The following is a 14,027-nucleotide window of genomic DNA, read 5'->3' on the forward strand; positions in this document are numbered from 1 at the left end:
TTTGGAATTCCCTACCCCAGAGAGCTACAGAGAGAGAAATGTAGATGACCCATAGATAGGTTTTTGGATGCTCGTGGAATCAAAGGATATGGAGAGTGGGAGAGAAAGTGGAGCTGGTGGAGAAGATACGAATTGTATTGAATGGTAGGAAGTTGTTTTCCATGGAGCAGAGGAGACTGAGGGGGATATGGTGAGATGTATAACATGAGGAGTAGAGATAGGGCAGAGAGTAGGAGACTTGGGAGAGAGATCAATGATGGGCGGCATAGATTTGAGGTAAGGGGGCAAGAGGTTCAGAGTGGGTGTGAGAGAAGGTGAGGAATTTGGAACTCACAGCCTGTAAGGCTGGGAGAGGCAGAAACCCTCATCACACTGAAGAAATATTTGGATGTTCACTTGTGATAGCTCAGCAGACAAAGCTACGGCCAGGTGCTGGGAGATGGGATTAGTAGAGTTAAGATGTTGTTTCTGATTGGTGCAAACCGGATGGGTCAAAGGGCGTTTTCCTGTGTTGTAGACCTCCAGGACTGTCACAGGATTGACAGGCCGAATGGTCAGCTGCTATCCTTTTTTAAAAAATTCCTTATAATGCACAAATGCCATCAGAGGATTCCGTCCTCTCTGAACTGATGAGTTCACTAGTTTCCAGTTATTCACCTACAGTTGGTGAATTTGGGAACTGATGTTGAGATGTGGAAGACAGAGCACAGGAAGATCCCACCGTCAGCAGGGTAACTATTATCAGACAGATCATCCTTCTGTGATGATTGTGACCAAAGGAAAGCAATTGGTCCAGGGAGCACCCTTCCTCCTCAAACTCTGCATCCCCTCCACACCTCCCCCCTCCCCTCCCACCCCTCCCACCCCACCACCCCACCTTGAAATAAAGCAGGTGCCTGAATTTGGATATCTCTCTGATGGACTGAACCACGAATAGAGCAGCTCGCCCACAGAGTGTGGCGGGGGGGCACATTCAGTTTGTGTTTGAATCTGTGAGGTGGGGCTTGAGCTCAGAAACTATTGACTGAGAGACAGAGAGAAAGGGGGGGGGAGAGACACAGACACAGAGAGACTGAGGCAGAGACAGATAGACAAACAGGGATAAACAAAGAGAGGGGGAGAGAGAGGGAGAGAGAGACAAAGACACAGACAGACAGACAAATGGAGAAACAGAGAGAGACTAAGAGAGGGAGAGAGACAGGCAGGCACAGAGACACTGAGGCACAGACAAATAAGCAGAGAGGGACAGGCAGACAGGAAGAAATAGAGAGAGAGAGAGGGAGACAGCAAGTGACAGAAGGAGAGAGAGAGTGACGGAGAGGGAGAAGAGAGGGAGACTTCTCCCCTCTTCTTACAAGTCTGGCAGGAGACACAGCACTGTTCATCCATCCTCACTTTCCGATCACTTAATCTGAACTAGCAACATCTTTTCGCCACTAGATCCACCCCGCCCTCCCCAAACTATAGCATCACTTCAGCTCTAATGCAGAGACATCTGGACTCTGAACGTTAGCTCTCTCTCTCTCTCGCTCTCTCTGTGTGTGGATGCTGGTTGACCCGCTGTGACCTCCAATATTTGTTGTTTCCAGGACAGACTCCAGCTCCTGCAGTAAATTGTTCCCCCACAGAGAGAGGGAGACAGGTCCTGGGCCGCGGGAAACTTTACGATTAAACTTTAAGAAGGAGTTGGCCAGCCCCCGGGAAGCCGTGGTGAAATCCCCCCTTTCCTTCCTTACCGATTGTAGAGACCACGGTTCCCACGAAGTAGAAGGAGCCGGTGAAGTCCCATCGGGGCCGGGTCTCATCCACCCGGACTCCCGCCACATTGGCCTGCTCATAGTCCCGCAGGAAGCGGCGGAGCTCGGTGCCGCTGATGTTGTAGCGACGGCTGAAGTTGCTCTGGGCGTGGAGCCAGCGGCGCTGTGCCTCCCGCTCCTTGGGCTGTTCGATGGCCGAGAACACCGCTGCCCCGCACACCAGGTACACCGCCAATAGGGCCGCCAGCAGCACCAGGCGCCCATTCTCCTCATTCAGGGGGCAACAACCACACCGGGAATCCCGGGCCAACATCCCCGGCTGCGGCACTGCGGGCAGGGGGAGACAGGGGGGAGAGACAGGGGGAGGGGGGAGAGGCAGAGGGACAGGGGGAGAGACAAGGGAGGGGGGGAGAGGGACGGGGGAGACACGGGGGGGGAGACACAGGGGAGAAGGACGGGGGGAGAGATGGGGAGAGGTGAGTGAGACTGGGACAGGGAGGAGAGAGAGACAGGGAGGAGGAGACAAGGGGTGGGGGTTTAGGGGAGGGGGAGATGGGGGAGGGGGAGATGGGGGAGGGGGAAAAGGACGGAGGAGACAAGGGGTGGGGGAGAGAGATGGGGAGAGGCAGGGGGAGTGGGGGAGAGGAGGAGGGGACAGGGGAGGGGGGGGAGAGGGAGTGAGGGACAGGAGGGGGAGACAGGGGTGGGGGGGGAGAGAGACAGGGGAGAGAGACAGGGGATGGGGGAGATGGAGAAGGGGAGAGGGACAGATGAGGGCGAGATTCAAGGGGCAAGGGGTGGGAAAGAGAGACAAGAGGGGGTCAGGAGAAATGGGGAGGGGGGAGAGTCTGGGAGAAGGGGAGGGGGAGAGGGACAGGAGGAGAGATACGAAGAGATATGGGGCAAGAGGCAAACAGGAGAGGGGGATAGGGAAGGGTGATGAGGGAGGGTGAGAGGGAGGAGGGAAAGAGGGAGGAGGGAAAGAGGGAGGGGGTTGGGGGAGGGAGAGATATGGAGGGGAGAACAGGAATGGGAGCAAACAGGGAAGGGAGGAATGGGGGGTACAGGGAGAAGGAGGAGAGAAAGAGGGAGGGGGAAGATAGGGAATAACAGGTGAGGGGTGGGGGAGGCAGCGAGTAGGGGCTGGGTGGAGGTGTGGGGGGTGACAAGGGGATGTGGGAGTTTGAGGGGAGACTGGGGGAGAGGGGGCTGGGGGGAGAGGGTGAGGCTGGAGAGGAGGGGAAAGGTAAAGCTGGGGAGAGGGGAAGAGGAAAAGCCCGAGGATGAGGAAGGATAGGGATGCAGGGGTGGAGAGAAAAGATGGGTTGAGGCGGGAGAGGGAGAGGCTGGGGGTGGGGTCAGAGGGGGGAGTGGGAGAGACGGAGTGGGAAGCAAGGTTCAAGAAATGTCTTAGCTCCCTTACAGCATTCACAGCTATTATGAGCGGCCTGCCCAGTTTGGATGCCATCTATCTCCCTCCGTACCGACGCAAAGACCAAGTGTAAGCTAACCCACCCTGTCTTAACCCGGTCACCTTCTCGACTCATTCTCTGCACAAGAACCTTCACTGGCGCTCCTGGGAATTGTGGACAGTTAACACTCAGACAGAGGTCTCTTTATCTGAAACCTTTCCTTCATTTTAGATCCCCTGCCCCCAAACCCTGCAATCCCACGCACACAGACATACAGAGTCAAACACACACTCACAGACACAGACTCAAACACAGACTCAAACACACACAGACACAGACTCAAACACACATAGACTCATACATACAGACACAGACTCAAACACACAGACACAGACTCAAACACACAGACACAAACACACACTCACAGACACAGACTCAAACACACAGACACAAACACACACTCACAGACATAGACTCAAACACACACTCACACAGACTAAAACACACAGACACAGACTCAAACACACAGACACAAACTCAAACACACACTCACAAACTCAAACACACACTCACACAGACTCAAACACACAGACACAGACTCAAACACACTCTCAGACACAGACTCAAACACACACAGACTCAAACACATACTTATTGACAATTACTCAAACACACTCACAGACACAGACTCAAACACACAGACACAGACTCAAACACACAGACACAAACACACACTCACAGACATAGACTCAAACACACACTCACAGACACAGACTAAAACACACAGACAGACTCAAACACACAGACACAGACTCAAACACACACACACAAACACACAGACACAGATTCAAATACACACAGACATAGACTCAAACACACACTTATTGACAATTACTCAAACACACTCACAGACACAGACTCAAACACACAGACTCAAACACACACAGACAGACTCAAACACACAGACACAGACTCAAACACACATTTCACAGACAAACATTCACACTCAGAGACACAGAGTCAGACACGGAAACACCCAGAGTCAAAGACAATATAAACACACACAGATTCTCTCTCATACACAGACTCAAACACACACATACAAACATTCACAGTCAGAGACACAAAGAGTCAGAGACACACACACACAGACTCTCTCTCTCTCACACACATACACAAACACATAGACCCTCTCTCATACACACTCTCACAGAGACACACACTCATACAAAAACACAGACACACAAACTCACTCAGACACACACGCACAGACACAAACACACACAGACACACAAACTCTCTCCCCCACTCACACACAGACACACAAACTCTCTCCCCCACTCACACACAAGACACACTCAGTTAAAACGAGACCCCCTGTAAATAATCCCACTCCCTTCGGTTTACCCTCAATCTTCAATTCCCTCCGAAGTCTCAGCCTTTCAGGTCCAGCCATAGACTTCTGACACTTTCAGTCCTTTATATCCCCCCCTCACCATACTCTGCCCAAAGCCAGGACATCAACCCCCCCTACCTCCCAGCGTCTTAAAGCATTCTCCGTCCAGTGTGTATCTGGTGGACACCGCGGCTGCTGTCTGATAGAAGCCTCAATGAGCAAACGGACCGTCTCCCCCTCACAAAGAAAATCGCTCAAGTCTCGACGCCTTTTGGTTTTTTTCCAATGTCTCATCAGTGGTTGGGCAGCCAGTGTCCCTCTGGGTACATTCACTGTGCACTTGGCCAGGGCTCTGTGGACATTTTCTGACGGGTCCAGTTGGTCTTCGCCCGGGGATGAAATGAACACAGCGGCGGAAACTGACGCGGTGAGCTCTCACTGAAACTGACTAAAGCTGTCAGAACTGAGACAGAGTGAAAGAGAGAGACACACAGAGTCGGGGAGAGAGACAGACAGGGAGAGAGAGAGAGAGAGAGAGAGACAGAGTCGGGGGGAAAGACAGACAGGGGGAGAGAGAGACAGAGTCAGGGTCAGGGTGAGAGAGAGAGAGAGACAGAGGCACAGAGGGAGACAGAGTCGGGGAGAAAGACAGACGGGGAGAGAGAGAATCAGGGAGAGAGAGGGAGACAGACAGAGACACAGAGGGAGACAGAGTCAGGGTGAGAGAGAGAGACAGAGGCACAGAGGGAGATAGAGTCGGGGAGAAAGACAGACGGGGGAGAGAGAATCAGAGAGAGAGAGGGAGACAGACAGACACAGCGGGAGACAGACAGGGAAAGAGAGAGAGAGAGACCAATGGAGACAGAGAGTCAGGGAGAGAGGGAGACAGAGTCAGGGTGAGAGAGGGACAGAGGCACAGAGGGAGACAGAGTCAGGGAGAAAGACAGACGGGGGAGAGAGAGAATCAGGGAGAGAGAGGGAGACAGACAGAGACACAGAGGGAGAGAGACAGGGAAAGAGAGAGAGACCAAGGGAGACAGAGAGTCAGAGAGAGAGAGAGACAGAGACACAGCGGCAGATGGGAGCGGGAAGGGGAGAGAGAGAGACAGGGAGCGAGAGAGAGAGACAGAGAGTGAGAGAGACAGAGGAGGACAGAGATTGGGAGACAGAGAGACATACAGAGGGAAAGATAGAGAGACTGGGAGACAGACACACCCACACAGGGACAAAGAGGAGGGGAAAGAGAGAGACACAGTGAGAGAGAAAGTCGGCTAGAGGAGAGAGATAGCAAGAGAGGCAGATCAAGTGAGAGACAGGGACAGATAGTGAGAGAGTTTGAGACAGAGAATGAGACAAAGACATAGAGAACCAGACACAGAGGGAGACAGAGTGGGAGAGAGACACACATACACACAGACAGAGAGTGGGGAGAGAGACAGACAGAGAGACACAGAGTGGGGGAGAGACAGAGACAGACACACAGAGGGAGACAGAGAGTGGGGGAAGAGAGACAGACAGACAGACAGACAGAGAGAGAGGGACAGAGTGGGGGAGAGACAGAGACACAGAGGGAGACAGAGTGGGAGACAGAGAAAGACAGAGAGAGGGAGACATTAGGAGAGAGAGACAGACAGACACAGAGGGAGACAGTGGGAGAGATACAGACATACAGAGAGAGAGAGACAGACACAGAGGAAGACAGTGGGTGGGGGAGAGAGAGACAGAGATACAGAGAGACAGACAGAGAGTGGGTCAGAGAGAGAGAGAGACAGACAGACAGAGACAGAGAGAGAGAGAGAGAGAGAATAGGTCAGACAGAGAGACAGAGAGTGGGTCAGAGAGAGAGAGAGAGACAGGGGCAAAGAGGGAGATAGAGTGTGGGAGTGAGAAACAAATGGGAGATACAGAGGTACAGAAATTCAGAGACACATAGACAGACACAGGAAGAGCCAGATTGAGAGAGACAAAAAAAGACACAAAGGGATAGATTAGGAGAAAGTGAGGACTGCAGATGCTGGAGATCAGAGCTGAAAAATGTGTTGCTGGAAAAGCACAGCATGTCAAGCAGCATCCAAGGAACAGGAGAATCGACGTTTCGGGCATAAGCTGAGAAAGAAGCTGAAGAAGGGCTTATGCCAGAAATATCGATTCTCCTGCTCCTTGGATGCTGCCTGACCTGCTGCACTTTTCCAGCAACACAAAGGGATAGAGTCAGGGAGAGAAATAGAGACAGGGAAATACAGACATAGACAGACAAACATAGAGAGAGTGAGAGTCAGGGAAAGACAGACACAGAGAGACAGACAAGGAAACAGACAGCAAAAGGTGAATTAACTCCACAGAGGCTGGTTACCCATCACCAAATCACCCTTTATTTACACTTGACACCGGTCAACCTTCCTCAGAACAGAACCTCTGACACTCCTGTTTCTTTTCTTTTACTACTCCCACACTCCCACCTAACTGCGGTAGTGCTTATTGTTTTCCCCAGCTCCCATGTTGTGTGTGTGTGTGTGTGTGTGCGGGTGTGGGACACAGTGAGAGACACAAGGTGCACGAATCTTTCTTCGGTTTCCACCACCAGGAAGAAAGGAAACACCCGAGTGGCCAGTGACAAGCACCGCCCTTCACATCAAAGGGCAGTGCTGTGTGATCAAACAGTGTCACTCTTGTTTATATCTGTCAGCCACGACTCCCTGATTAGACCAGATTAACAGCCCCAATCAGGGAACTCATATTCTATAGGTCCATCTGACTGACCTCGTTACAATCACTACATTCATGCCACCCCCAAGTTCAGGAACATAGGTCCATTCTCTTACTTGTAGCCTTTCCCAGGGTGTTCTCACACCGGGTCTGATTCCCCAATCCCAGACTTGGACACAAGCCTCCTGTGCCTTGGGCATCTCAGAAGAACCTCATCCTCTTCTTCAGGCAGTAGAGGGGTTGAGGCTGCGATGTTTCTTCGATGCTAGACAGTGCGGGAGAACCCACAAGTTCCGGCAGTCCTTCTGACTGGTCTGAGAGGCCGGGTATATACTTTTTTGGGCAGGTGTAGGACACAGTGAAGAACAACAGGTGTTTAAATCTTTATTTGTATAGGGGCCGGGTATATTTTGTGAGTTTCCTATGAGGTGTCTGCTTGTTCAGGGCTGTCACATCTACCCAAACTTGGACCTGACCACCTGTCGATTGTGCCTCTTATCCATGCAGGGCCATTCCTGTGGTTCCTACACACAATGCCATCCCCTGATGTAAACTCTCTCTCTCTCTCTTGCTTAGCAGAGCCTGTGTCCAGCATTGGCGTTGCTACTGCTGCTTCACCCTTCACCTCCTCTCAGGTCCGGGAATAGCAGGTTGAACCTGTTCCAGAGTCTTCTCCCCGATATCCCTGTAGCTGTACGATGGGTGGTCTGATAATCAAATAGGAACCGGGACAGTTTGTTATCGAATGAAGCTGTGAACTGTTTCTTTAAGCCTGCCTTCAAACTTTGGACCGCTCTTTCCACCAGACCATTGGCTGATGGATGGGATGGAGCTGCCCTTATATGTCAAATGCCATTGGAATTGAGGAAATACTCAAACTCCCTACTGGTAAATGATGGCCTGTTCTCTGTGACCAACACTTCCAGGAGCCCGTGTTTTGTAAAAGATGCTCACAGTCTTTCTACCATCATGCCTGAATGAGCTCTGTGCAGGTCCAGGCACGTTGAGTGGGGATCCATAATGACTAAGAACACTGAGCCTATGAAAGGACCTGCACAGTTGATTTGTAACTGAGTCCAGGGTTTATTCGGCCATTCCCATGAAGGTGGGGAGCTGCCAGCGGTAATGTTTGACCTTGTTGGCACGCTGGGTGCTGCCCCACCAATGCGGTTATGTCTGCATCCAATCCTGCCCACCAGAAGTAACCTCTCGCCAACATCTTCATTTCGGACAGTCCTGGATGACCCTGGTAGAGTTCAGAGTCTAGATTAGAGTGGTGCTGGATAGGCACGGCAGGTCAGGCAGCATCCAAGGAGCAGGAAAATCGACGTTACAGGCACATTTGGTACAATTGGTACTGCCCATTCCTCAAACTGGGCTGGTTTGATGATTCTCTCGCTTTCCAGCCTCCTGGTTTCTGCCTCTAGTTTTGCCCATGAGGTAAATATCACCGGTCAGAATCACAGAATCACTTCCAGGTCAACAAGGAGCTTTGGCTCCTTTGATAGTTCCGGGACCTTCCTGAAAAACCTTCAATTATTTAATTAGGACTTCACTCAGGCAGCCATTTTCTAATCAAAAAATGTTGAGCCAATCAAGGTGAATCTTTCTCCTCCAATTTCACTCCAACAAGCCTGGGCCCGGGCCTTTTACCACAATCAGTAGAGACTGAACCAACTGTTTCTCATACGAGACTGGAATTGCAGTTGTACCTGTAGTCTGAAAAGGTTCCTTGGTATAGTTTCTCAGTCTAGCCGAGGTCGTGAGCAAACTGAGGAGTTGGAGACCAGAATGAATTTGTTTAAAGGCTGATTCTGTGATCACTGATACAGCTGTTCCAGTATCAACCTCCATTAAAACTGGGTGACCATTTAACCAGATGTTTATTTTGACTGGCTCTGATTTGGATGTTCATAAGCAATGTGACTGTTCCAAACCAGATGCAGGTGGGCTTTCCGGGGTGTGCACTCTCCTGGATATCGGCCGATGAGTTCTCTTACTCAGTTCAGGTCTCACAGGCCTCCTTTGCTGTCCACATACCGGCAACAACTACAATGGCTTGCCAACCTGGATCCTGAAGAAAATGTTAACCATTTGGTCGAAGCTTGGCTTTGTTTTGGGGTTTTGCTGTGGGCTGACCTTGAGTCCCTCTGTTCTGGATATGTTCTGAATGAAGCTATACAATTCCTTTTTCTCAAGTGGTATTTCCCAAGCTCAGTCAGTCTTGCGAGGGTGCCTACTTTATCGGAAGACCCTGTAACCCATACGCTCCACTTGCTGCATTTTCTAATGACTAAGCCAGTTGTACTGCCGATTAGAAGTCCGATTGGGCTGCAGCTGGTTGATACTGCTGTATAATTACATTGTTAACTCTAAGCATCTCATTTAAGAGTTAAACTAAAATCACATGCCTCTGCCAGTCACCTTAACCTTGTCAAAAATCCTGACACAGATTCCTCTTGCGCTCAAACTGCCGAGTAAAAACCAATAGCATCTCAGAACTGGAAGATGCTTGGGGCATAATATTCCTTAACTAAATCCATCAACTCTTGAACAGTTTTAAGATCTGCTGCCTCAGGAAATGTTAGGCTCCTAATAACCGAAAAAGCTGTGGGACCACAAGCTGTCGGGGGAATTACTCATTACTTTTAATTTATTTTGAAAAAAAATCATGCATTTTTTCCACACACTGGCCCTGTCTTCGACAGCAGGATCGAATGAGTTAAGCTTCCCAAATAGTGGCACGATGCCAGAAATGCTTACCCCAACTCAAACAACTGTTGCAAACAAAATCTCTTCAGGAGCATAGGCTTTTCTCTTATTGCCACTGAAATAACTCCACAGAGGTCAGTATCTCATCACCAAGTCACCCTTATTCACACTTGCATAGTATCTGACACTGGTCCGGCCTCCTCAGAGTCAGTTCTCAGAGTGAACCGAACCCCTGACAATCCTGTTTCTATCTGTCAGCCAGGGCTCTCCGATTTGACCAGACTAACTGCCCCAATCAGGGAACTCATATTCTATGATGTCCACTTGGCTGACCTCATTACAATCACTACACAGAAAAAGACAGAGAGAGAGAGAGAGAGAGAGAGCAAGAGAGAGAGATACAGGGAAAAATAGATAGAGAAAGAGAGACACCCAGAAAGTTAGAAAGAGAGAAAGAGAAAGACAGGGAAAGATAGAGAGTAACAGGGAGACAGAGATAGACAGGGAAAGACAGACAGACTGAGAGTGAGACAGAAATAGAAACACAGATGGAAAAACTCAGAGAGAGAGGGGCAGAGACACAGGGGAAAACTAAAGAGACTGACAGACAGAGATGGAAGGGAATACAGAGAGAGACACACACATTGGGAAAGACAGAGTGTGACAGAAAGACAGACACAAAGCGGGGAATGACAGAGAGAGACACACAGAGAGACAGAATAAGGTGAATGCAGATGGGGGGGGGGTTGGATGGGAAAAAGAATTGGTGTTTGGTCCAATAGCTCATCCGTAACTTTCTCTCCAACTGTGAGCAACTCTTTGCCGATTTAGACCCTGCTGATATTACATTTCCACATTCCCTGTACAGATTCCATCCTGATAGTCGCCTCAGACAGGATCCACTGTGAACAGGGAGGCGATGGCCTAGCGGTGTTATTGCTTGACTATTAATCCAGAAACCCAGAATAATGCTCTGGGGACCTAGGTTCAAATCCCACCATGGCAGATGGTGGAATTTGAATTCAATTAAAAATATCTGGAATTAAGATGACCATGAAACCATTGCCAATTGTTGGGAAAACCCATCTGGTTCACTAACGTCTTTGAGGGAAGGAAATCTGCCATCCTTACCTGGTCTGGCCTACATGTGATTCTAAAGCCACAGCAATGTGGTTGATTCTTAACTGCCCTCTGAAATGGCCTAGCAAGCCACTCAGTTATATCAATCACTAGAAAGTCACAACAAAGAAATGAACCCACAGCAAATGGACAGCAGTGATTCAAGAGGGCAGCTCACCACCACCTTCTCAAGGTCAATTAGGGAGGGGCTATCAATGTTGGCCAGCCAGTAATGCCCAAATCCCAAAAATGAATTTTAAAATTGGGCAGATTCTCATTTGCCTCCTTCCCTCATTGATCTGGATAGTGGAGCTGTGGCGATTGGATGTCAGGACATTAATAATCAGGCAAAAGCCTCAGAATCTTCAATAATGACACACTTTCTGTCAGTCCTCAGGTTAGAAATCTGACCGGATATTTTTTCACCTTTGGAAGTTGAAAAATTTGTAATTGCCTCTTCAACAGGTGGGGCATGATAAACACTGCATTAAACATTTAATTAATAATAGAAATTGGTACAAAATTAAACTCGCATAATTGTAAGCTTTGAAATATATCCCACCTGGCGCTTGCATTTCAAATATCTGGAGTTTCAAATCCACTGGAACAAGCTTCAATACCTTATCAAACAAAACCAGAAATTGCTGGAGAAACTCAGCAAGTTTGGCAGCATCTGTGGGGAGAAAGCAGAGTTAACGTTTTGAGTCCAGTGTCCCCTCTTCAGAACTCACTGTCTCCCTTCTCTTCCCATTCCTGTCTCTTCCTCCTTCACCCACTCTTCCCCTGATCTCCAGTGCTCTCCCTCCCAGTGGATGTTGAGTCACTGAATACATTCAAGGCTGTTCGACAGACGTTTTGACTGACAAAGGAGTCAAGGATTAGTGGCAGTAAACAGGGAAGTGAAGAGGTGTGCTTGTGGTGTGCCAAAAGAATTGGTACTGGGTCCACTGGGTCATTTACATAAATGATTTGGATGCGAGCATAAGAGGTACAGTTAGTAAGTTTGCAGATGACACTAAAATTGGAGGTGTAGTGGACAGCGAAGAAGGTTACCTCCAAGTACAACAATGGGGCCAAGAAATGGCAAATGGAGTTTAATTTAGATAAATGTGAGGTGCTGCATTTTGGAAAGGCAAATCAGGGCAGGACTTATACACATAATGGTAAGTGTTACTGAACAAAGAGACCTTGGAGTGCAGGTTCATAGCTCCTTGAAAGTGGAGTTGCGGGTAGATAGGATAGTGAAGAAGGCGTTTGGTATGCTTCCCTTTACTGGTCAGAGTATTGAGTACAGGAGTTGGGAGGTCATGTTGCGGCTGTACAGGACATTGGTTAGATCGGAGTGGTGCTGGAAAAGCACTCATCAGGAATAGAGGCAGGAAGCCTCCAGGGTGGAGAGATAAATGGGGGGGATGGGGGGGATGCTGGGGAGAAAGTAGCAAAGAGTACAATAGGTGAATATGGGTGGGGATGGAGGTGATAGGTGTAGAGGAGATATTGGTGACAGGTGACTACCTGGTCAGGTCCACACCCCCCAACAACCTACCCTCCCATCCTGACACCTTCCCCTGCCACCGCAGGAATTGCAAAACCTGTGCCAACACCTCCTCCCTCACCTCCATCCAAGGCCCCAAAGGAGCCTTCCACATCCAACAAAGTTTCACCTGCACATTCACCAATATCATTTATTGTATCCGTTGCTCCCTATGCGGTCTCCTCTACATTGGGGAGACTGGAAGCCTTCTTGCAGAGAGCTTTAAGGAACATCTCCAGGATACCTGCACCAATCAACCACACCGCCCAGTGGCCCAACATTTCAACTCCCCCTCCCACTCTGCCAAGGACATGCAAGTCCTGGACCACCTCCACCACTGCTCCCTCACCACCAGACACCTGGAGGAAGAACACCTCATCTTCCGCCTCGGAACACTTCAACCCCAGGGCATCAATGTGGACTTCAACAGTTTCCTCATTTCCCCTCCCCACACCTTACCTCAGTTCCAACCTTCCAGCTCAGCACCATCCTCATGACTTGTCCGAGCTGCCAATCTCCCTTCCCATCTATCCACTCCACCCTCCTCTCTGACCTATCACCTTCATCCCCACCCACATTCATCTGCAGTCCTCAGTTTTGTCCAGGACATTGGTTAGGCCACTGTTGGAATATCGCGTGCAATTCTGGTCTCCTTCCTATCGGAAAGATGTTATGAAACGTGAAACGGTGCTGAAAAGATTTACAAGGATGTTGCCAGGGTTGGAGGATTTGAGCTATAGGGAGAGGATGAACAGGCTGGGGCTGTTTTCCCTGGAGCGTCGGAGGCTGAGGGGTGACCTTATAGAGGTTGACAAAATTATGAGGGGCATGGATAGGATAAATAGACAAGGTCTTTTCCCAGGGTAGGGGAGTCCAAAATTAGAGGGCATAAGTTTAAGGTGAGAGGGGAAAGATATAAAAGGGACCTGAGGGGTAACCTTTTCATGCAGAGGGTGGTACGTGTATGGAATGAGCTGCCAGAGGAAGTGGTGGAGGTTGGTACAATTACAACATTTAAAAGACATCTGGATGGGTATATGCTACCCCTCTTCTCTCCTCAACTCCGGCTCACTGTTGAGGCCTCGCAGCTTCTTGGTAAAAAATTGCTGCTTGTGTTTCAGTCAGAAATGATGTCCCTGGTGAGGTAAAGGGGTGAACAGCACAGAGAGTTGTGAGGTAAAACCAATAAATGACTTCAGTTACTGGCAGTGATTTAAAGAGCCAGTTAAAATGTAAAAGGAGGTTGTATAGAATGAGAGGGTGAGATATGTGGAACACAAACTGGTTGCTAGGTATAAGTCTGGCAAGCATTTTTCTTGGTGTTTGCTGTTGGTAGGGTTTCCAGCTGGTGATAGGCATCAAAAAGGCATACCATAGTTCGGCAGCTTCAC

The 14,027-nt window shown here is 49.5% G+C and overlaps 2 protein-coding genes across 7 annotated transcripts in view; both read right to left on the reverse strand.

Annotated features, from left to right (window-relative positions):
- kcnk13a (potassium channel, subfamily K, member 13a) overlaps nucleotides 1-6,687 on the reverse strand; it is a 60,753-nt gene extending 54,066 nt beyond the window's left edge. Inside the window, exons 1-2 of one of the 3 annotated variants that reach the window (XM_072568089.1) lie at nucleotides 4,704-6,687; nucleotides 1,737-2,084 (exon numbers count right to left, since the gene is read on the reverse strand). In XM_072568089.1, the coding sequence (XP_072424190.1) occupies nucleotides 1,737-2,070 (334 nt within the window). In that variant the 5' untranslated portion in view covers nucleotides 2,071-2,084; nucleotides 4,704-6,687. Of the gene's footprint in view, nucleotides 1-1,736; nucleotides 2,085-2,445; nucleotides 3,104-4,703 lie in introns of those variants that run through there. The other 2 variants (XR_011960404.1, XM_072568090.1) reach the window with 2 other exon arrangements.
- Nucleotides 6,688-6,741: 54 nt separating this feature from the next.
- Nucleotides 6,742-14,027, reverse strand: part of tdp1 (tyrosyl-DNA phosphodiesterase 1) — a 137,804-nt gene continuing 130,518 nt past the window's right edge. For 2 of the 4 annotated variants that reach the window (XM_072568087.1, XM_072568083.1), the window contains exon 16: nucleotides 6,742-10,583. In XM_072568087.1, the coding sequence (XP_072424188.1) occupies nucleotides 10,330-10,583 (254 nt within the window). In that variant the 3' untranslated portion in view covers nucleotides 6,742-10,329. The remainder of the gene's footprint in view (nucleotides 10,584-14,027) is intronic. The other 2 variants (XM_072568086.1, XM_072568085.1) reach the window with 1 other exon arrangement.

This window comes from Chiloscyllium punctatum, chromosome 4, assembly GCF_047496795.1.
Source record: "Chiloscyllium punctatum isolate Juve2018m chromosome 4, sChiPun1.3, whole genome shotgun sequence".
In the NCBI taxonomy this organism is placed as follows: domain Eukaryota; kingdom Metazoa; phylum Chordata; class Chondrichthyes; order Orectolobiformes; family Hemiscylliidae; genus Chiloscyllium; species Chiloscyllium punctatum.